Source organism: Lepidochelys kempii, chromosome 6 (assembly GCF_965140285.1).
Source record: "Lepidochelys kempii isolate rLepKem1 chromosome 6, rLepKem1.hap1, whole genome shotgun sequence".
Lineage (NCBI taxonomy): Eukaryota > Metazoa > Chordata > Testudines > Cheloniidae > Lepidochelys > Lepidochelys kempii.
In genome coordinates, this window is record NC_136385.1 from 67,257,780 (window position 1) to 67,280,957 (window position 23,178).

General features: G+C 44.8%; 1 protein-coding gene across 7 annotated transcripts in view; it reads left to right on the forward strand.

Annotated features, from left to right (window-relative positions):
* Window positions 1-9,374: 9,374 nt before the first annotated feature.
* PCNX1 (pecanex 1) overlaps window positions 9,375-23,178 on the forward strand; it is a 132,231-nt gene continuing 118,427 nt past the window's right edge. For 4 of the 7 annotated variants that reach the window (XM_078853319.1, XM_078853322.1, XM_078853320.1 and 1 more), the window contains exons 1-2: window positions 9,376-9,666; window positions 21,586-21,794. In XM_078853319.1, the coding sequence (XP_078709445.1) occupies window positions 9,514-9,666; window positions 21,586-21,794 (362 nt within the window). In that variant the 5' untranslated portion in view covers window positions 9,376-9,513. Of the gene's footprint in view, window positions 9,667-21,585; window positions 21,795-23,178 lie in introns of all 7 variants that reach the window. The other 3 variants (XM_073348508.2, XM_073348509.2, XM_078853321.1) reach the window with 2 other exon arrangements.

Below are 23,178 nucleotides of genomic sequence, written 5' to 3' on the forward strand. Positions count from 1 at the left end.
CTCCTGATGCCGCACAGCCCAGGTGGGGAATGTGACATGGATGCTCGGGGAATGTGACATGGATGCTCAGAGCATGGGGCATTGCTGCTGGTTCTCACTGTCTCCTAAGGGGGTGTGGGGGCACATGGGAAGAGGCAAGCAGCAATGCCAGGCACTCTGTGCATCACCGCTTGCCCCCCAAACATTCCTCTGTGGGGAGGAAGCAGGAAGAAATCTGGGTGACCCCCATGCGTTTTTCCTTCCCCCGCCCCCAAACGCTGCCCAAGTGCTTCACTCCGTGCTGTCAGTCACGGCTGTGGGTATTCCTCTGCGCTGCATACAGTAGTCCCCTGACCATGGTGCTCTGGGCAGTTGCCCATGATGCTCACCCCTACGGTCAGCAGCTCTGCTAGTGGTTTTCAACCTTTGTTGCACAGACCATGTCTAAGATTTCTGAAGGAGTCCGACCTCCATTTGAAATTTTTAGGGGTCCGCAAATGAGAGAAGGTTGAAAACTGCAGCTGTAGAGCAGTAATGGTTTGTGCTGCCTTTAGCTAACCAAAGGGTTGGCAGAGTTGGTAGACTAAAGGGAATGATTTCTCTGCACCCCCGGGTGTACACCCCCCATGAATTTCCCCAGCACCGCCCCAGTTGTCAACTAGTTGCATGCAGTGTTGCCAGTTGAGTCACTGATTGGAAATTTGAATTGAAATCGAAACACTAATGCCCTCTATTAAAGCATTTACAGCAGTGGTCACCAATCCATAGATCGTGATCAACTGGTCAGTCCCGGAGCCTCTGCCTGTTGATCGCAATCTCCAGCCACTAAAAGTTTGGTGGTACAGCCAGGGGTGGCAGGTTTGTATAATTTTTGGTGATGCCCAGAATGGGTCCAAGACTTGCTCCACCCCACACCTGCCTTGTAAGCTGATATATGTTTTTTAAAATAATGTAAAAATGGACTGGAAACAGTAAGCATTTAACAGTTTCCCTACATTGCACAATGTGGGAGTGTGTGTGTGTGGGAGGGGGGGATGAGGTCTCTGGCTGGGGGTGCGGGCTATGGGGTGGGGCTGGGGATCAGGGGTTTGGGGTGTGGGAGGGGCTCAGGGCTAGGGCAGAGCGGTGGGGTGTGGGGGTGAGGGCTGTGGGGTGGATTCGGGGATGAGGGGTTCACGATGCAGGAAGGGGCTCAGGGTTGGGCTGCGGGGGGGTGAGAGCTCTGGCTGGGGGTGCAGGCTCTGGCTGGGGTGGGGCGGGGCGGAGCTGGGGATGAGGAGTTTGAGGTGGAGCCAGGCTGCCACGGGGCCAGAGAGGAGGACTCCACAGTCCCCCAAGCCCCAGCAGCTGCTCAGGTGAGGTCCAGACTCCATCTCCCGGAAATCCCCTCAGCATCGCCTCCCAGTGGGTGCAGGGAAGGGGATCATGTGTGCGCCTCCTTCCTCTGCAGGTGCAGCAGCCTCCTTGGCCTGCCACCGGCACCACGTTTGTGTTGTAAGCAGCAGTGGCCGCTGCCACCACTGGCAAGGGAGCGTAGAGCAGAGCTGCAGGGCAACCGCCCACTTGAGGCAGGGACACTCCGGGGCCCGGGGGAGGCACGCAGGGGCGGCAGGCAGGGGCTGGGGGACACTCTGAAGGAGGCAGGCAGGGCTGGGGGAGAGACCGGCTCCAAACATTGGTGGAGCCGGGCCCCCAGGCCCTGAATATTCCTGGAGCCCAGGCACCATGGGCCCATACAACTCGCCACCCCTGGGCGCTGCAGGGCTAAGGCAGGCTCCCATTGGCCAGGAATGGGGAACTGCAGCCAATGGGAGCTGTGGGGGCAATACTTGCAGGCAGGTACAGCGTGCAGAGCCATGTGCTTCTCCCCCCAGGGGTCGCAGGGTTGTGTTGGCCACTTCTGGGAACAGCATGTGGCCGGTGCAAGCAGGGAGCTTGCCTTAGCCCCTTTGCATCACTGCCTGACAGGAGTCTGCACCCTAGCCCTGAGTCCCCTCCCGGAGCCAGCACCCCGAACCCTCTTCTGCACCCTTTATACCCTCCTATACCTCTGCCCCAGCCCTGATCCCCCTCCTGGAGCCAGCACCCTGTACCTCCTCCTACACCCCAACACTATGCCCCAGCCCGGAGCACCCTCCTGCACCCAAACTCCCTCCCAGAGCTTACACCCCTCACCCTCTCCTGCACCTCAACCCTCTGCTCCAGGCTCAGCCTGGAGCCCCTTCCCACCCTTTGGCCCCAGCCCAGAGCCTGCACCCTCTCCCGAACCCCAACCCCCTGCCTCAGCCCGGTGAAAGTAAGTAAGGGTGGGGGAGAGTGAGTGACTGAGGGAAGGGGGATGGAATGAGTAGGGTGGGGCTTCGGGGAAGGGGCAGGACCTTGGGGAAGGGGAAGGGTAGATCCTGGGTTGCACGTAAATTCAAAAAGTGATCTTGTTCATAAAAAGGTTGGAGACTACTAATATATAGTATATGATAAAATACTTGTACCTGAAAAAGCATAATAGGTTTGAAAGATATGAACAAAGATTAGCTTCCTTACATAGCTATTGTTGTTTTTGTTTTTTTTGACAATGTCAGTGCATTCGTTTTGGTGATGTTGGCCAACCTTATAATTTCAAATTATGATTTGTAAGCCAAGTCTGAATGGCTGGTTTTGGGTTACAAATCACTTTAGTATTGAATGTGGGGGGAATTAAATGTTGTTATCCTTATTGTATGCTGTAAGGGCAGCAGAACTGTACCTAGCCTGTCATAATTCATGGGGTCACCCTCAGTGCTTAATTTTTGCCAAATCTGAGCCCCCAGCACATCTAGGCTTGGCTTTTCAAGCCTCTGTGCTTGCCACATCAGTTAAGAAAGTAAAAAAACTTGCTTGAGCCCTGGCACCTCTTTCATTACAAATTAAGCATTGCTCACTCTCAACTGAACTGCACTCACTAAGCAAGGGGTTTGGATGGCAGATCCCAGTGGAGAGAGAGAGAGGGTGGGGACAGGTGTTTTGCTTGGTCGTGTGAGTTCTGCAGAAGAGTCACAGGCATTATTTGACCTGCCCCACTCCCCTGTTTAAAGACAGGGCTGAGTACGCTCCACTGAGAGGTTTTTTTGTTTTGTTTTGTTAAGTGACCACTAGAGCTGAAATCACTGATAATTAGGTCTAAGTGCTTAGACCTGCTGCAGGACAGCATTTCTGTGGAAGACCCTGCCCATTCTGCACTAGCTGTGAGGTTCCCCCAGAGAGCTGAAATTGCTGATTGCTGGGTGGAACCTCAGGAGCCTAACTCACTGAGGTCACAGTGGTAGGTGCCAGTAGAATGTGATGGCACAGTATCATCGGTGACAGAGCGATAGAATGAACTGAGCCTGATGAACAGCGGCCAGACCAAGTAGCCGGAGCAAGCAGCGAGTGGCTGGAGGAACGAGCAAGGTGCCTTCACCCCTGTTCCCCCACCGCAGTGGTAGGTGAAATCCCGCAAAAGCACCTCTGAACTCTGGGTCTCCATTGACCAAGGACAACAACTATATGTGGGGTGCGGTGGAGGGAGAAGGGAGAGGCATGTTAAAGGAATGTTTGTTTGTTGGACTATATTTTAGTGACTTTGCTCCAGAATGCTAGATTTGTGACTGGGAAACTTCTACAAATATACATTTCGTAGTAGGTCAAGATTTTCAAAATCCTTTATTTGACACGATCATTATGACATATCATCTCTGTATTGAGAGATCATTATCTTGAGGAGTTTCTGTACTAAGTACTTTTATTTATTTTATTGTATATTATAATTACTTTTTGCATAAGAACATAAGAAGGGCCACATTGGGTCAGAACAATGGCCCATCTAGCCCCATATCCGCTCTTCTGACAGTGGTCAATGCCAGGTGCTTCAAAGGTATTAACAGAACAGGCCAATTATCGAGTGATCAATCCCGTCGTCCACTCCCAGCTTCTGGCAAACAGAGGCTATGGACACTCAGAGCATGGTGTTGCATTCCTGCCCATCCTGCTAATAGCCATTGATGGACCTATCCTAGAATAGAATATCAGGATTGGAAGAGACCTCAGGAGGTCATCTAGTACAACCCCCAGCTCAAAGCAGGACTAATCTGCAATTTTTGCCCCAGATCCCTAAATGGCTCCTTCAAGGGTTGAGCTCACAACCCTGGGTTTAGCAGGCCCATGCTTAAACCACTGAGCTATCCCTCCCCTGTATCCTCCATGAAATTATCCAGTTCTTTTTTGAAACCTGTTATAGTTTTGGCCTTCACAACATCCCCTGGCAATGAGTTCCCCAGCTTGACTGTGGTGTGTGAAGAAGTATTTCCTTTTTGTTTGTTTTAAACCTGCTGCCTATTCATTTCATTGGGTGACCCCTAGTTCTTGTATTATGTGAAGGAGTAAATAACACTTCTGTGTTCACTTTCTCCAGATCAGTCAAGTGTTAGAAGGAGCAGGTTGACCCAGTGGTGGATTTGAGTATGGGCTTCTTTATTGTGATACTTGTTCCCCTCGACCCAATTGTCGAGTAAGCACTGGATTAGTTACAGTACACTCTCTTTTTATTTAAGTTAGTATGTAAATGCCTAGATCTGTTACAACCCAAAGAAACCCTTATTAAGTAATAGAAACACCAATACTATGATTATACCCACCCCTATTGATTGATTACAGCATTATGCATATTATACACACATTTTTACCTTGAAAATACATTTCTTCGTAGTAATTTGTTGCCAGAAGTTTCCTTAATCAGCAGTTTTTAGGGGAGTGGGGAAGGGGTCATGAGCAGTTCTGGTATTTGTAGCTTGGAAAGGAAGGGAGGGGGAGATAACACTTCTTTACACAAAGGTATCCTTTAGACAACTCCATTCCTTATGCAGCTCTAACATTTATTTATCCCCAACAAGCTGAAGGGGAAGGCGAGGAATGACACTTATCTATCAAGCGAAGAAATTATGCTTGCCTGTGACTCTACTCCCTAATACCATACCAACACACCAGCGGTCTCCCAGGTCTCTACTTAACCCTTCCGTATCCCAACATCAAGATTTTATAGATATCTATCATATCCCCTCTTAGTGGTCTCTTTTCCAAGCTGAAAAATCCCAGGCTTTTTAATCTTGCCTCATATAGAAGCTGTTCCATACCCCCAATCATTTTAGTTGCCCTTCTCTGTAACTTTTCCTACTCCAATATATCTTTTTTGAGATGGGGATACTAGAACTGCATGCAGTATTCAAGATGTGGGCATACCATGGATTTATATAGTAAAAGTGGAGGAGCTTGGTTTGCCAGACTGATCAGCAAACCAATGCTGACAACCTGTTGTTAGGGGGCTTATTCCTTCACCCTCTTACTTCCCTGGTCCTTCTCGCATGAACAGAGAGCAACAATATCCGAAGTCCAAAGGTGCAAACAATTCAATGTTTATTGAGGTGAACTTCCAACAAGCATGATTCCAGTTTCCTTCCTTAGTGTCCCCCTTCCCAGCTCTGACACCACAGAGCCTTACACCTGTGTCCCTGTTCCCATTCCTGCCCTTAACCAAACATGATTTCAATTTCCCCACTCCCATTCCCTGTTCCCATTTCCCCCTTTAGCAAAACATGATTCCAATTTCCTTACCCCGTTCCCAATCTCCCCCCACACACCCACCCACTCACTTCCTGATTGTCTGCAGACTATATAGTAAAACTTGAGTTCTGCTTAGCTATACCTTAACCAATCATTTTCCTGAAATTTAACTAACCAATCCTAACGTATTGTAGCATGACTATGTAACCAATATATATCCCACCACCTTAATGAGTTTACACCCAGCAAAATTAATTATACAGCAGACAGAAACAATCACAGAACCAGACAGAGACTATACAGACACACGATAGCAAAGTGGGAACTATAATGACAAAACAATACAGAAGTGAGGATTTTACATCCCACTATTGGTAAGTGAGTTCTTGCCAGACAGGATGCTATCAAACTAAGTTTCCTTTTATATTTTCTAGGCACTTCCCTTTCTCTGGGGGTGATAGGCACTATCAGGGCAGGACTGTATTCCTAACAGCCCAACAGCACCTTATTTCAGTGTGACTAGTTTGGAATGTGAGGATCTGACCATTCACTTCCCAGCTTATGGCTGCCTCTGCTGCTTAGCCAAAGGCCTTAATCTAAGAACAAGGCCTCAGACTGTCACAGTAAGAGAAGGCCCTTACACTGGCAGACAGTGATTTTGATTCTTTCTTTTATACCTCTATAACTAGCCAAGTTATAAGAATAAACCTAAATTCTTCGAGTACAGGCCTTTACCGACAGGCCTGAATATCTATATTATAACACCTGTGTGAAAAGGCTGCAAAACACTAAGCCTCTGGACTACATAGACATGCAGAAAACTTTATAAGCCAGTCACTGTCAAAGCCAATTTTAGAAGTATTTTATGAGGCTGTTAAGAATGCTGGAGAGACAACACAGTTTATGCAAACAAACATGGCTGTTACATCATACTTTCTATTTAAGCAAAAGATACCACACACTACAAACTGGAGGCCAATGTTAAATGTATTGTCACTTGTTAATTGGACACTGGTTCTGACCAAGCCCAGCAAATGCTCACTATCTTTCTGCAAGAAACTCAACTGACTGGTTAGAAGCATGCAGTACAGTAGTGAAAGGCTCATCAGTTGAAAAAGTGAAGAACTCTCTCACCGCATAAAACGTGCATACATGGCTGATGAATGCACTGATGCAAACTGGTGTCAAGTATTAAGACATTGCGTACATTATCTTGATGTCAGGGGTAGGCCAGCAGACGCATTTCTAGATGTTCAGGTTATAGAAGACACATTGGTTGCATCTGTGACAACCCACATCTTAGAAAAGTTAAATGCTTGTAAATTGCACCCCCAAACAGATGGCTGCTTGTGCATTTGATAGAGTTGCAAACTACTCTGGATGACGTGGTGGAGTAAAAGCTTTGCTCAAAGAAAAGTTTCAGAGTAACAGCCGTGTTAGTCTGTATTCGCAAAAAGAAAAGGAGTACTTGTGGCACCTTAGAGACTCACCAATTTATTTGAGCATGAGCTTTCGTGAGCTACAGCTCACTTCATCGGATGCATACCGTGGAAACTGCAGCAGACTTTATATATACACAGAGAATATGAAACAATACCTCCTCCCACCCCACTGTCCTGCTGGTGAGGTATTGTTTCATATTCTCTGTGTATATATAAAGTCTGCTGCAGTTTCCACGGTATGCATCCAATGAAGTGAGCTGTAGCTCACGAAAGCTCATGCTCAAATAAATTGGTTAGTCTCTAAGGTGCCACAAGTACTCCTTTTCTTTTTTCAAAGAAAAGTGTAACTCTAATCTCTCCTATACGCACTGCAGAGGCCGTCTGCTCCAGCTAACACTAGTACGAGCTGCAGAATCTTCAAAAGACCTTTAAAAAAAACAATTTAATTTCTTCGTATACTCTTTTTTTTTTTTCCAGCAAGAGTCCAAAAGGACTGTATGTCTTGGAAAAAATAGAAGATACACTGGGACCGAAGTTCAAATGAGTCCAACCTGAGAAAACCCACTGGCTTTCTCATAAGCGATCCTTGGCTGTTGTCTTAAAATTACTGCAACCATTATTATTGGCTTTGGAAAATATCTACCGAGATGGGACGGATCTAAGTAGTGAGACTGGTGGACTACTTTTGCTACTACATTCAGGGTATGTGTACATTTACCGTGGATCAACGCTGCGGTGATCGATCCATCGGGGGTCAATTTAGCGGGTTTAGTGAAGACCCGCTAAATGTCTGCAGATTGCTCTCCCGTCGACTCTGGTACTCCACCGGAATGAGAAACATAAGGTAAGTTGAAAGGAGAGTTTTTCTTGTCAACCCAGCGCGGTATAGATACTGCAGTAAGTCGACCTAAGCTGCATCGACTCTAGCTACGTTATTTACATAGTTGGAATTGCATAATTTACGTCGATTTAACCCCATAGTGTAGACCTGCTCTTAGAAAGGACAATTGTCATTCTCTTGAAAGTCTACTGTTGAAACCACTGGAATCATTAAACAATGCGATGTAGGCATCTGCTACAACAGTAGTAGATCTTTGTCCAACAATAGAAGCTACACTTGGATCAACGAGAGAGAGAGGGTTATTGAAAACGGACTGGAAGAAGCAAAGACTTCAGTTCAGAAATTGACTACTTAAGGCACGTATATTGACTCCTTAAGTGAAGAGGACAAGAAGCATTTGTTAAGCCAGCTGAAAAAGTACACAGACTTGATTCTTATAAATCTACAACAGCAGCCTTTGGATTCTACTGAACCTTTACATAGCTTTTACAGATGCCTGTCTTATAAAACACCGCCAGTTGGGTGGAGTGAGGCTCTATCAGCAATGGGGCTGCTATGTGATCAGGACAGACTAAAAAATTTGAACATAGAGTGAAATACTATACAACAAATGAATGAAGATTTGACTTCAGCTTTTTCTTTATCATCACAAGTGGTTGTTCAGCCCAAACTTTGTATTATGTTTCCTGGGATGAAAGAAGTAGGAATTTATCTCTTGCTACTCCCAGCCCCAACAGCTACAGTTGAACGTTCTTTTTCCTTTCAGAACACAAAATTCTATTCAATAAGGAGTCACCTTTTGCCTGACCATGAGCATATCATGACGGACTGGAAGTACCGGACACATGAGAAACCACGAAAGATGAATGCACTGCATTTGAGAAGTTAATGTATAGAGTTGTGCAAAAGTACAAGAAACCAAGAAGGACGTAGCTTTTGTGCTTCATAGGAGACTTGATTTTAATTTGTGTGATGATTTTAAAACATGAGTTAAACCTAATAAAACGGTAATGAAGTAAGTTTTACTATGGTGCCATAAAGTGCACCTTTGCCCTCAGGATCTTACCCTTCATCAGCTGCCACCCCTCCTGGAGATTGAAACACCCCCAATTTCAATTCCTGGGGAAACTGCCACTAACCAGATTCCTCTACCCCCAGCCCTTGCCCACATTATCACGGTGACTAAGGGGCCCATGACACCCTCTTGTCACCCTCCCGCCAGCAGCTACTCCCTTGGGGCCTAGGCATAGGGAGACGGGGGTACTGCCAGGTGAGGCGGCTCTTTCCGAGCCTCGGCCCTGCTGCACGCTCTCCTGGCCGAGGCAAGCGGCAGCCCCTGCGCTGCTGACTCAGAAGTGCTGTTCCTCCTCCACGCCGCACGGGGGCACCCCAGGCGGGGCGGGCTTTGCCGGGGCCGCCGCTCTATCAGGCAGCGCCGCTCGTTGTCTCTCCCTGGCAGCGGCGAGAGGGGCGGGCCGCTCCAGCCGCAGGGGCTGCCGGTCCAGAGGCGGCGCGGGGGCGGCCGGGGGCCCGGACCTAAGATGGCGGCGGCGTTGGCGGGGGGGAGGCGGTACTGGCGGCAGCGGGCGGGCGGGCTGTCGCGGGGTGCAGGCGGGACGCGGCTCTGGCCGGGCTCGCAGGGCGGATAGAGCGGGGCCGGCGCGGCGGAGCGGGGCCGCGATGGGCTCCCAGGCGCTGCAGATCCTGCGCCAGGGCGTGTGGGCGGCGCTAAGCGGTGGTTGGTACCAGGACCCGCACCATGGCGCCGGGGTTAACGCGCTGCACCTGTATCTGTGGCTCTTCCTGCTGGGCTTCCCCTTCACCCTCTACATGGTGAGTGCGGCCCCCACCCGCCTCGCGCGGCCCCCACCCCTCCGTGCGCGCGTGCGGGGCAGTGGCCGCGTGTGCCGGGGCGCTGCCGCTGTCAGGGCTTTCCCCTCCCCCCCTCGCGGGTGCGGCGTCTGCTGCTCGCGAGCTCTTCGGGCTGCTTCTGCTCCACCGGGACTGAATCCGAGCCGAAGCCTCGTGAATACCCTAGCCGGGGCGGGGGGGCTGGGAGTGTACGGCCCCGTCCCTGCCAGCTCCGGCGGGGCCCTTCCTGCTTAATTCCATTTATGGTTAAAATTCCCAGGTGGGGGAAAGACGAGAGAGTCCACTTGGATTTACTCTAAACTTCTTCAGAAAGAACAGGAGTACTTGTGGCACCTTAGAGACTAACAAATTTATTTGAGCATAAGCTTTCGTGGGCTACAGCTCACTTCATCGGATGCATAGAATGGAACATATATATATTCATACAGAGAACATGAAAAGGTGGAAGTAGCCATACCCACTGTAAGAGGCTAATTAATTAAGATGAGCTGTTAGCAGGAGAAAAAACTTTTGTAGTGATAATCAAGATGGCCCATCTAGACAGTTCACAAGAAGATGTGAGGATACCCAACATGGGGAAATAGATTCAATATGTATAATGCCCCCGCTACTCCTAGTCTCTGTTCAAACCCAAGTTAATGGTATCTAGTTTGCATATTAATTCAAGCTCAACAGTTTCTCTCTGGAGTCTGTTTTTGAAGCTTTTCTGTTGCAAAATTGCCACCTTTAAGTCTGTTTCTGAGTGACTAGAGAGGTTGAAGTGTTCTCCTACCAGTTTTTGAATGTTGTGATTTCTGATGTCGATTTGTGTCCATTTATTCTTTTGCGTAGAGACTGTCCAGTTTGGCCAGTTACATGGCAGAGGGGCATTGCTGGCACATGATGGCATATATTGCAATGGTAGATGTGCAGGTGAATGAGCCCCTGATGGCGTGGCTCATGTGATTAGGTCCTATGATGGTATCACTTGAATAAATACGTGAACAGAGTTGGCATCAGGCTTTGTTGCAAGGATAGGTCCCTGGGTTAGTGTTTTTGTTGTGTTCTGGGTACTCTTCTGGCTCTGTCAATCTGAAGTCACCTACTACAGAGCAGGCCCAACAAAGAAAGTAACATAGCGCCACTAGCCGTCACCTTCAGCCCCCAACTAAAACCTCTCCAGTGCATCATCATAAAGATCTACAACCTATCCTGAAAAATGATCCCTCACTCTCACAGATCTTGGGAGACAGGCCAGTTCTGAAGCAAATACTCACCAGTAACCACACAACAAAAACACTAACCCAGGAACCTATCCTTGCAACAAAGCCCGATGCCAACTCTGTTCACGTATTTATTCAAGTGACACCATCATAGGACCTAATCACATGAGCCACGCCATCAGGGGCTCGTTCACCTGCACATCTACCATTGCGATATATGCCATCATGTGCCAGCAATGCCCATTTGCCATGTACATTGGCCAAACTGGACAGTCTCTATGCAAAAGAATAAATGGACACAAATCTGACATCAGGAATCATAACATTCAAAAACTGGTAGGAGAACACTTCAACCTCTCTGGTCACTCGATTACAGACCTAAAAGTGGCAATTTTGCAACAGAAAAGTTTCAAAAACAGACTCCAGAGAGAAACTGCTGAGCTTGAATTAATATGCAAACTAGATACCATTAACTTGGGTTTGAATAGAAACTGGGAGTGTCTGGGTCATTACACATATTGAATCTATTTCCCCATGTTAAGTATCCTCACACCTTCTTGTCAACTGTCTAAATGGGCCATCTTGATTATCACTACAAAAGTTTTTTTTCTCCTGCTAATAATAGCTCATCTTAATTAATCAGACCCTTACAGTTGGTATGGCTACTTCCACCTTTTCATGTTCTCTGTGTGTGTGTGTGTTTGTGTATATATATATCTATATATAATGTTCTATTCTATGCATCCGCTGAAGTGGGCTGTAGCCCACAAAAGCTTATGCTCAAATAAATTTGTTAGTCTCTAAGGTGCCACAAGTACTCCTGTTCTTTTTGCAGATACAGACTAACATGACTGCTACTCTGAAACCTGTCTAAACTTACTGCTCTTTCTGTGGGACCGAGAGCCAGTGAGGTGCTCTCCTGTGCTAGCCTGGGCAATAAGAGTCAGAGTTTCCTATAGCTACCATGGAAATGTCAAAGATGACAGAATCCTTTAGGTTTGCAATGCATATCTGAACTGGTTTAAACTGATGGTTGCTGCTATAATGACCTAGATAAAATAAAAGTTTCATATATTGTAAATTTCCACAGTTATAGAGCAGCAGACAGGGACTAAGGAAACCTGGCTTCCGTTCCCTGGCTCAGCTTCTGGCCTGCTGTGGGAGACCTTGGGCAAGTCACTTCACCTCCCTGTGTCATAGTGTTCCCCATCTGTAAGATGGGAATAACATGGCTTATTTCCTTGTTAAAGTACTTTGATTAAAAGTGCTATGTAAGATCTAGGTGGTATTGCAATATTTTATTTTCACATAAATGTTTGCAGTCTGTGTCTACAAGAACCTTTGGATGAGACATTGACCATGGTTTTGTCTGGTCTAATTGCAAAGATTCTGTGGCTCATCTCTTAAAATTAGAAGATATACTTCAAAGATCATAGTCTAAAGGTCCATTCATATATTGTGTGCACTGTGTGGTGTCTGCTCTCCTGTCTTGACTGTGTCGTAGGAGTAAGGGAAGGCATTCTTATGCCTTGCAGCTTGTAAGGTGGTTTGGGATCCTCTGGGGGAAATAGATGCTGCAGGAATATAATCTGCTATTAAAGGTACCTTCGTATTTAGCATCTTGTTTTGTTTTTAGGTTTTTTAAAGAGGCTGAGTTGCAAACCCAAAAGCTCCTCTTATTTTTTTGATGACCCTTTGTAGGTTCCCCCTTGCCTTCCATCTAAAAAATCCAAAAAATTTCTAGATGTTAATATGTTGTGTTTGGGTTGTGGGAAGGAGGACAGGCAGACTGTGTGTAGCTTCCCATTGTACACTACTCACCACTTTTATGTGTTACATCAAATTCTGACTTCTGTGTCATCTGTGATACACATTAATATTTCAGTTTATGGATTTCTCAGCAGTTGTACAGTGTGATCACTTAGGTGTGACATGATTGGTCTCTGGCACAGTCAGATCTAATCTGCAAATGTGGGAAATGAAGATGCTTTGACAATTTAAAGTAGAAGCTGGCTTGTGAAAAATGTATGTGGATTAATGAATGAGTCCCCAGGGTAAAACCCAGTGTGAGTATGTAACTGCAGGAGAACTAGAGGTCATAGGTCAGGCTGCTAGATTCATTAGTAAACACTACAACTTGGTGGAGGAGGAGGGTAGACTCAATATCAGTAATTAGAATATATTAAGAAATTAGTGAGATGGAGGAATCTTGTAAAATTTTAAGACTACAGCCTTTGAGATTACTTCTCATTTTGTATTTTGGTGTTCTTTGGAAAATGAAAAGGGCTTTTCACGTTATTGAAAAATAATACATTCCTGGCAAGAAAACAGGAGGCTGTTAATTAACAGCTGCCTTTTTTTAAAGCCACAGTGTGTGTAATAGATGAGCAGTCTAATCCAGTTTACAACTAAATGGATGTTGTATTGGGAATCTATTTCCATGCAAAGGCAGGAAGATCCTTTAGAGTCTTCTGCTGAGGTGCAAGCTTGTTGTAGTTCTGTTCTGTTCTGCATTTTTATGGTAATTTTCTATATCCAGTCATGCTTGACAAAATAGCTTATCTAATTAGTAGTGTCACTAGGGCTTGCCATAAACATTGTAACAAACAGCAAGATGTCCATTCAGGAAACTCCTTTAGAAAGGATCTTCTCTGTCCTTTTCTGATACCTGATAGAATTGGAGTAACATCTGAATCTTGTGCAGCTTTTGCAGCATGAGTTGGTGCTTTAGGGATGTTTGCCTTGAGCGAAACTTTAAGCACTATTTCTGCCTGTGTGTTTTGATAGAAAGAAAAAGCAGGCAAAAGCAAACAAACAAGCTGTTTCTTTTTGAGGTAGTTAGAAAAAAATTCTCCATTGCCTTTGACAAACAAAAGATGCAACAGCAAATGCCAAATGTTCCAAGAATAAGTAGGAAGATTAGTCACAAGTTAAAGCAGATTGAATCATATTTGGCTGTTCTCCCTTTTCCACCCTTTGCCGTTTTTAAGTTTTGTCTAGACATAAACTAAACAGACCGACTGTGGTCGTCTTATTCCTGAATATCCTTCTTCTTTTTTTTTTTTTTTGAAGCATCATTTACTGTTGGTATTCTGGAACTGTATCTTTGCAGAAATTGCACAGTTAAGTAGCATTTGTTAAACATCCCTGGAGGAAACCAGGTGTGTTTGTTTTGTTTGTTGTTTTTGGAGTGTGGCTCATAACTATGTGTAGGAGAGGATTTCTAAACTAGCTTCAAAGTAGTTTGCTGACAAACAGCCTATGTTATTTTTAAAACAAAGATTTCAAATGCTGGGAGATCTTATTACATTTAACTTTTGTAAAACTACTTGTGTTTTCCCACAGTAGGAAATTCTAGGAACAAATTCCCACTTGTTTTGCTGCTTTAGGGTAGTAACGTTTGGGACTTCTTCCTACCACAGGATATTTTAGAAATGCCACAAAGTCCCTCCAGTTCTTTGCTTGTAGCAAGCTCTCTGAGGGTAAACGTGACTTAAGTTTTTATAATCAAATTACATTCAAGTGTAACTTAGTTTTTAGGCAAGAAATACTTTATCTGAGAGGATGCAGCTTGTCCTTCAAAGTATTAAGTTCAAATATACCTCCATTGTCTAAAGATGTAGTTTGTTGCCCCAAAAGTCTGTGGGACTGTTCTGGTTGCTTTAGCATCAGCTGTTAACCTGTTCTGTTCCCAGAGATGTACAGATACTCAATGATCAGTACACATACAGCAGAAAACAAAACCTTGTTAATTTCAACTGTTAGATTCCTGTGCCTCAATCCAAGTCTACAGGCCTATTGACCCATGCTCCCTCCCTCCACATGAGGCAGGAACCTCCATCTACTGGAAGAGAGAGGCTGGTAGGGGGCAAAGAGGGTTGGGCTGGGCTCCACAGCAGCCCACCTCCTTCACCCTCTCCCCCAGGGGCAGCCCATAGACAAGTGCTCTTCAGACTCCCCGAGAGGTGGAGACAGTGGAGCTGTGCCACTGCAGCATTTTAAATGTATACAAGCCCTGCGGCACAGGAAGGGGAAGTGACTTGTCACAGCATCATCTAGCACGGGGGTGGGCAAACTTTTTGGCCTGAGGGCTCCATCAGGTTTTGGAAATTGTGTGGAGGGCCAGTTAGGGGAGGGAGGCGTGGCCCGCCCGCCCCTTCCCTCCCTCCCCACCGACTTATGCCCCTTCCCTCCCTCCCCCCCGACTCCTGCCCCATCCGACCACCCCGTTCCCTGATGGCTCCCCTGGGACCGCTGCCCCATCTGGCCCCCCTGCCCGCCCCCTGACTGCCCCCCGCTGCGCCGTCCAACCCCTCCTCTCCTTTCTGACTGCCTCCCCCTTCCGGGACCTCTGCCCCCATTCAGCCCCCCTGTTTGCCGCCCTCTGACTGCCCCGACCCCTATCCACCCCCTGACCACCACCCTGAACTCCCCCTGCCCTCTATCCAACCCCTCTGCTCCCTGCCCTCTTACCGCGCTGCCTGGAGCACTGGTGGCTCGCGGCGGTGCGGCACAGAGCACCGGGTCAGACCGGGCTCTGCAGCTGCGCTGCCCCAGGAGCTCACTGCTCCGCTGCCCAGAGTATTGCGCCAGCAGCTGAGCTGAGGCTGCGGGGGAGGGGCCGGGGGTGAGCCTCCCGGGCCAGGCAGGAGGGTCCCACGGGCTGTAGTTTGCCCACCTCTGGTCTTACAGGTCATGCCAGAGACAGGAGTACCAGTCTCTTGAAATGAATATTATATAAATGCTAACTGTTAGTCCAGTAAATGTAGTATTCAAATCACTGCCCATATTATTTTAAACTCTCCACTCCCCCATCCAAAACAAAAACAAAAGCACTCAGAAATGAAATGGGGGAAATCTTGGCTCCACTGAAGTGAATGGGAGTCTTGCCACTTACTTCATTGGGCCTGGGATTTCATCCATTATTGCTAAGTGTGGGACATGTTTACGGAATATGTCTGTATCTATAAGATCTCTTTAGATAACTGGAATTGATATAATAGCCAGACATACATAAACTGGTCACTTAAATGTAATGTAGAAGTGAGTTTTATGGTAGGACTTTTTAGATAAACAGGTATGGTTCCTTGATTACAGTGAGGAAGCCTAGGCACTGAAATGCCTTTCAGTTAGATGTTTTCCCTGTGACTTTGTGCTTGCTTTCTCTAAGTGGTACTTAGTGTGGTGGTGGTGTTCCCAACTAGATTTTTTTTTTTCAGAAAATCCCATTATTCCTACTCTTTATTGTAACTTAACAGTTGAGGTCATAAATGCATCATACAGAAAAGAACTAGATAAGTTCATGGAGGATAGGTCCATCAATGACTATTAGCCAGGGTGACAGAGATGATCCCCCATAGCCTCTGTTTGCCAGAAGCAGGCAATGGGTGACAAAGGGTGGATCTCTTGATGATTACCTGTTCTGTTCATTCCCTCTGGGGCACCTGGCATTGGCCACTGTCGGAAGATGGGATACTGGGCTAGATGGACCTTTGGTCTGACCCAGTGTGGCCATTCTTATACTTGGGGGATGTCTTTACAGATTTTGAGAAATATAAGTGAAAAATCTGGAATTATCTTGGGCTTGGGCCCAGCTTTTTTAGTGCTTCAAGTATTATCTATTCTTTAAGCTTTAAATAAAACTAATAACTAGATGCAGCATACAAAATGTGGGACCTTACTTCTTGCAATTAATAATATTGCAGCGTCTTGTTCTACAGGCTATCTAAAAACATTCAGTATTGACTCCAGTTTGGTCAAACTTTAACTCAAACTGTAGCACTCTACATATTACTGCAGAGGAAATGTCATACACTTCCTGTTAAATCTCCTAGGACACCCAAATGCTTCAAAGTCAGAAGTTCTTAAACAAATATTTTTCAGTTTGGATTGCCTGAAGCCCCAGTATTGGCTGTTCCAAAACAGAGGTATAAACTTTATGGAGAAATCTTTGGTTCAGTAGCCCAAATTTGCATATTGTGTCTAGCCAGTTTTAAAACATAAAACTTTTTTTGCTGAGTTGAATTAATTCGTACGTTTAAAAAGCTCTTTTCCACCCTGTCATAAATATAAAGGGAAGGGTAAACCCCTTTGAAATCCCTCCTGGCCAGGGGAAAGCTCCTCTCACCTGTAAAGGGTTAAGAAGCTAAAGGTAACCTTGCTGGCACCTGACCAAAATGACCAATGAGGAGACAAGATACTTTCAAAAGCTGGGGGGAGGGAGAGAAACAAAGGGTCTGTGTGTCTGTCTATAGTCTGTCTTTGTCGGGGATAGACCAGGAATGGAGTCTTAGAACTTTTAGTAAGTAATCTAGCTAGGTATGTGTTAGATTATGATTTCTTTAAATGGCTGAGAAAAGAATTGTGCTGAATAGAATAACTATTTCTGTCTGTGTATCTTTTTTGTAACTTAAGGTTTTGCGTAGACGGGTTCTCTATGTTTTTGAATCTAATTACCCTGTAAGGTATCTACCATCCTGATTTTACAGGAGGGATTTCTTTATTTCTATTTACTTCTATTTTTATTAAAAGTCGTCTTGTAAGAAAACTGAATGCTTTTTCATTGTTCTCAGATCCAAGGGTTTGGGTCTGCGGTCACCTATGCAAATTGGTGAGGCTTTTTATCCAACATTTCCCAGGAAAGGGGGGGTGCAAGTGTTGGGAGGATTGTTCATTGTTCTTAAGATCCAAGGGTCTGGGTCTGTAGTCACCTAGGCAAATTGGTGAGGCTTTTTACCAAACCTTGTCCAGGAAGTGGGGTGCAAGGTTTTGGGAAGTACTTTGGGAGGAAAGACGCGTCCAAACACTCTTCCCCAGTAACCAGTATTAGTTTGGTGGTGGTAGCGGCCAGTCCAAGGACAACGGGTGGAATATTTTGTACCTTGAGGAAGTTTTGACCTAAGCTGGTAAAGATAAGCTTAGGAGGTTTTTCATGCAGGTCCCCACATCTGTACCCTAGAGTTCAGAGTGGGGGAGGAACCTTGACACACCCTATATCTAATGAACAAGCAGTTCTTGCATTTTGTCTACTTGATCTTTTGAAGTATATCCTACCAATAAATAGTTCCTTTTAAGAGACAAGTCAGTTTCTAGTAAAGGCTTATGATTTTTATCTGTACCATATAGTAGAGCTGCAAAAATATTGTAGAATAAGCAATATATGCAACAAACTAATGAACAGGATTTCTCTGAGATTTAAAATGGGTTATTTATACAAAAGAGGCAGAGTAACAAAAGCTAATAAAACTAATGTAACCTCTCCGAAGTAGCAGGTGAGAGTGAGGGCTTGTCTACACTGGCAATTTACAGCACTGCAACTTTCTCGCTCAGGGGTGTGTGGAAAAAAACCTCCCTGAGCGCAGCAGGTTTCAGCACTGTAAAGTGCAAGTGTAGACAGTGAACCAGCACTGGGAGCCGCACCCCTTGTGGAGGTGGTTTTTTAGAGCTCTGGGAGAACTGTGCTGCAACCACACAAGGCATGTTAAAGCACTGCCATGGCAGCGCTTTAGCATTGCCAGTGTAGACTAGCCCTTAGTTGTGAAGTCATTGTTAGACTTTATCAGAATTTGTTCTCATTATAGGACCATAATGAATGAAGCCCAACTGGCAGCCTTCTCAGGAAAGGCCCAGGATTAGAATAGTGTATGTACTTGTAGGTCAAGATGAAGTTGCAAAATTGTGAGTCTGAGATCTGTGCAGGAAGGCTCATGCAATGCCTTTCTCCATCAAGTGTGGCTTTAACCGGTATAAGAAGGCATTTTTATGAGCACTACCATTCAAACTTTAAGAATTGCTATGCAATGTAATAGTTATGAGATAAAGGACATATGTGATGATTGGATTCTTTCAGTCTGAAATAGACCATCTTAGTTATCACATTTGGTCATGAAACACAACCCTCGTCTTCACCTCATTTCAAATCTATAACTTTCTTCCTTGGCTGAATGTATTTAAACCAGTGTTCTCTGTTACTGTGAAACCTTAAGTTAGTTGCCATAAGAATGGCCATGGGGGGCAGAAAACTAGCCCATCTAGTCCAGCATCCTGTCTCTGACATTGGCCGGTGCCAGATGCTTCACAGGGAATGAACAGAACAAGACAATTTTGAGTGATCCATCCTCTGCTGTCCAGTCCCACCTTCTGGCAGTTTGGAGTTTAGGGACAGCTGGAGCATGGGGTTGCATCTCTGATCATCTTGGCTAATGGCTGTTCGTGGCAAATAGGTACATAAACTGATCCTTTTTTTTTTTTTTTAACCCAGTTATACTTTTGGCCTTCGCAACAAATTCCACAGGCTGACTGTGTTGTGTGGAAAAAGTATTTCCTTCTGTTCCCCCCCATCCCCCGCCCGCCCTAAACCTGCTGCCTGTTAATTTCACGGGTGACCCTTAGTTCTTGTTTTATGTGAAGGGATACCTAATACTTGCTTATTCACTTTCTCCATACCATTCATGATTTTGTTGTCCTATCATATTTTCCCCCTCCCCCTATAGTCATCTCTTTTCTAAGATGACCAGTCCGTCTTTTTAATCTCTCCTAATTATTTTGATTGCCTTTCTGCGCACCTTTTCCAATTCTAGTATATCTTTCTGTGGTGGGGCAACCAGAACTGCACCCAGTTTTCAAGGTGTGTGAGTACCATGGATTTTTATGGCATTAAAATATTTTCTGTCTTATTATCTGTCCCTTTTCAGTGGCTGCTAATATGAACCCGTCACTTGTCCTCTAATTCAAAGTAGAAAATGAAATGTATTTCCCTATGGATCCTGCTTCTAAGATTTGTTTGGCTGATCTTTACAGGCTTGCTTAACCAGAAATATATTTAAGTCTGGCACAGGCACAATTTATTTTTTTCCCCCCCAGGACTTCAAGAATCTAGATCAAAAGTCAAGTGTATTGCCTTTGCAAATCTATTTTTACAAGCAGTCTTTTTCTGAACAAAAGCAGTGAATTCCATGGAGTGGGTTAATTAATCAATAGATTGTTAGTGACGTGTTAGTGATTATGATTGTAGCTTAGTTAAAGTAACTTCTGGATAAGTTTATTGAAAACACTTAAATGTTGATGTCATGGCCTAAAATGAAGTTCTTTCTCTTGCAACTCAACCACGCAACTCAACCACGCTTTAAGAAAACAAAACAAACCCCTCAACTTTGGACCCCTACCTAAGCTACTCTGCTCCAGACAAATTTTTAAAATATTTTGAGTTAGTGAATCAATTTCATGGTAAAATTTTCTTTTTGACCTGTTTATTTTGTTTTCAAACATTCAAAGTGAGTTTATCAGCCACACCTCTAACTCCTGTCTTTCTCTAATTGGGACCTGTTGATGCTTGCAGTTACAGTTTAAAGTTCTTGCAGCAGCGTCACTACCAACATGTATGTAAATGGGAAAAGCTTGTATCGGTTCCCTTGACTAATTACTTACTGGTAGGAAGTTCCTAACTCCTCTGCTAATTCCAGCACCTCTTACTGCTGCTGAAGTTCTACTGGGTCTGTTAAAGATTTAAAGAGCTTCAGCAAGAGCAACAAGGCAGGTTAGAAGTCAAAAACTTGGGGGTGGGGAAATACAAGTTACAGAATAACAAGCAAAAGTAACTCTCCAGAGAGGTGGGGGTTGGAAGTGTCTGTATATCTCTACTGCAGAGGTATTCCTCTCATCTCTTTTGAGCATCTTTAAAAAGTAGTTACTAGGTTGTGCCTGGACCTCTACCAGGCTCTTATGTTCGACATGGCCTTGAGAGATGGGGTTAAAACTAGAGGAACACCTTTGCTCCTTCAGTTAGTCAGAGTTCCCGGATTCAGAGTAATAGCCGTGTTAGTCTGTATTCGCAAAAAGAAAAGGAGTACTTTTGGCACCTTAGAGACTAACCAATTTATTTGAGCATAAGCTTTCGTGAGTTCCCGGAGACCTCCTATTGGTCTTTCAGCAAAACCTGGCAAGATCAGCTGTCATTTTTCATCCTTCAGTTGGAATAAGTTGAAAAAAAAATGTCAAGCTCTTTTACGCATCAGACCAACGCGTGTGTGGTGGTGGTGTGAAAAATCCTTTCCAGGTCACCTTTGTTGTGTTTCTACTTCCTTCTGGGAATGTATAGCTGTTGCAGCACAAATGTTACTTGAACCGTGCAGTCTTGCAGGTTAATTTCTGGTGTCTAGTCAGTATGATATAAACAATATTTCTGCATAGGTAGGAAAACATGTTAGGCTGCCATCATAATGGTGTCTAGCATGTGGGAGTAGCTGTTGTGTTCTGACTTGATTAGTCAACTTATCTAAACAGGATCTTTTTCCTCCGCCCTCACCTCACCCCCCAAACTCTTTCCACAGTTCACGTGCGGTTGCTGCTTTTCATTGACGAAAACAAATTGATCATGAGACCTTGCTGCCCAGTCATCCCCACTCCATGTCCACTCTTGGCACCCTGTAAATTGATTCCCACCTGAGTCCCCTTTTCAGGTTTGAAAAAACTAGTTGAAACAAGTCTTACATGCTGATATCCTATGTGTCTTTTTATATATATATAAATAAAAAAAATTGGTTTTGGGGAATGATGAAAGCGTACATGGCACAAATAAAATTCTGTCACTACATACTCCAACAATTTTGTACATGCTTGGTGATCTTGTCTTTAACATCTCTTGAATCCACTTCATTTTTTTTAATTTTCCTTTTGAAAGGCCCTTCCTTCTTCAATGGTGATTGTAGCAGTCTACTGTCCAGTGATAGCAGCTCTCTTCATTGTTCTGAAAATGGTGAACTACCGTTTGCACAGGGCATTGGATGAGGGAGAAATTGTGGAGAGGAATGCCAAACAACATATGGACAGGGGTGCAAAAACTGAACAAGGCAATACTTCAACCAGGAGAACAGACAGCAATGGGCCCAGGTAAGAGAGCTGCATCTGCTTACATGGTCAAAGCTGTTTCTGCATGCACTACTTACTTGTAACAGTAGTCCTCATCAGGCTGATAACTCGTAAATCAAGGTAATGTGAAAAACCTGTGGGGATATTACCTGTATCTGTAACTTCGGATGTTTCAGGGAGTCAGATAGCTTTTTAAAGTCAATCAGGAACAGCAGCTGCCTGAAATGTAGCTTATTTCATGTCACTTTGTGAGTTTGAGGGTGGAGTTTAATATGTAACACCATACTCTCCACTTGCCCATCTGGAAGATCCACAAGTTCTGTGCCTCTCATAGTGGCCCTGTTCCCAGCTCCATGCAGGGAAATCTTTTTTGTGGGGAGCGTGTATTTAGGTTTGCTCTTAACTGAAGTTCAAACTAGTGATAGTGATGCATCTCTTTAGAGATGGCATCACATGGTAGCTTTCTAGCTTAATAATAGTTCCAAAAAGCACCTTTTCCCAAATATAGGAAATCACTTAAACACCCAACTCTACCGGTGGATTCTAGATGGCTATAAGTGTATCTAATCAAATGGGAATTTTGGCTAAAGTTCTGATTCTGCAAGTATCTTCTAATGATTATATTGATAATGATGTAATGGTCAGGTCATGACTGACAATATTTGGTGTTTATGTTTATGTTTGGTGTTACGACTTACAAACATTGGCCAGCTAACCTTCACAACCTCCTTTACAGTTGGTAAGTATTATCCCCCTTCTACAGATATTTGGGATGGGTACATGGGGAGGGGAACTACTTGGTCAAGTAGTAATTGACTTGGCCTAGGCTAAAAATGGAGTCTGCATAATAGCTGGAATTAAATATCTGGTATTCTTTGGTTTAGTATGCCAAACCAGGCCCCCCTACCCATATGCCCTTTGTTCAGAGGGACAAAATACAATCCAAAAAACGCTCGTAATACTACTTCAAAAATTAACTGCTCTGACCTCCTTCTTTTGGAAGTTTATAGCTGGTTTTTGCAGACTGGCACTTTCAGGTGCCTGCTGAATGCTGTTTCCTGAAAGTGAGCATGCAGAAAGAAGCCTGTCAATCTGGCTGTATATTTGCTGCCAACAGCAGTTTACAGTCTGTTTCCATTCAGAAACTGGAACTTAGATCAAAAAGGGTTTTAAAATTCTGACTTGACTTCTTTGTGTGTTTCTAGCTGTAGCTAATTAACTGCAGGGTCTGTCTTTTATGGGATGCAGATGGATCTTCAAATCCTTTTCTTGAACACCCCTTGTAAATCTGAAACTAGTTTAAAAAAATTTCTGCCATAGCACACTTCAGCACAAATCACTATGAAACACATACTTTTTTGAAAAAGCTTATATTCTTTGGAAATAATTGGTCAAGGAAGCTGCA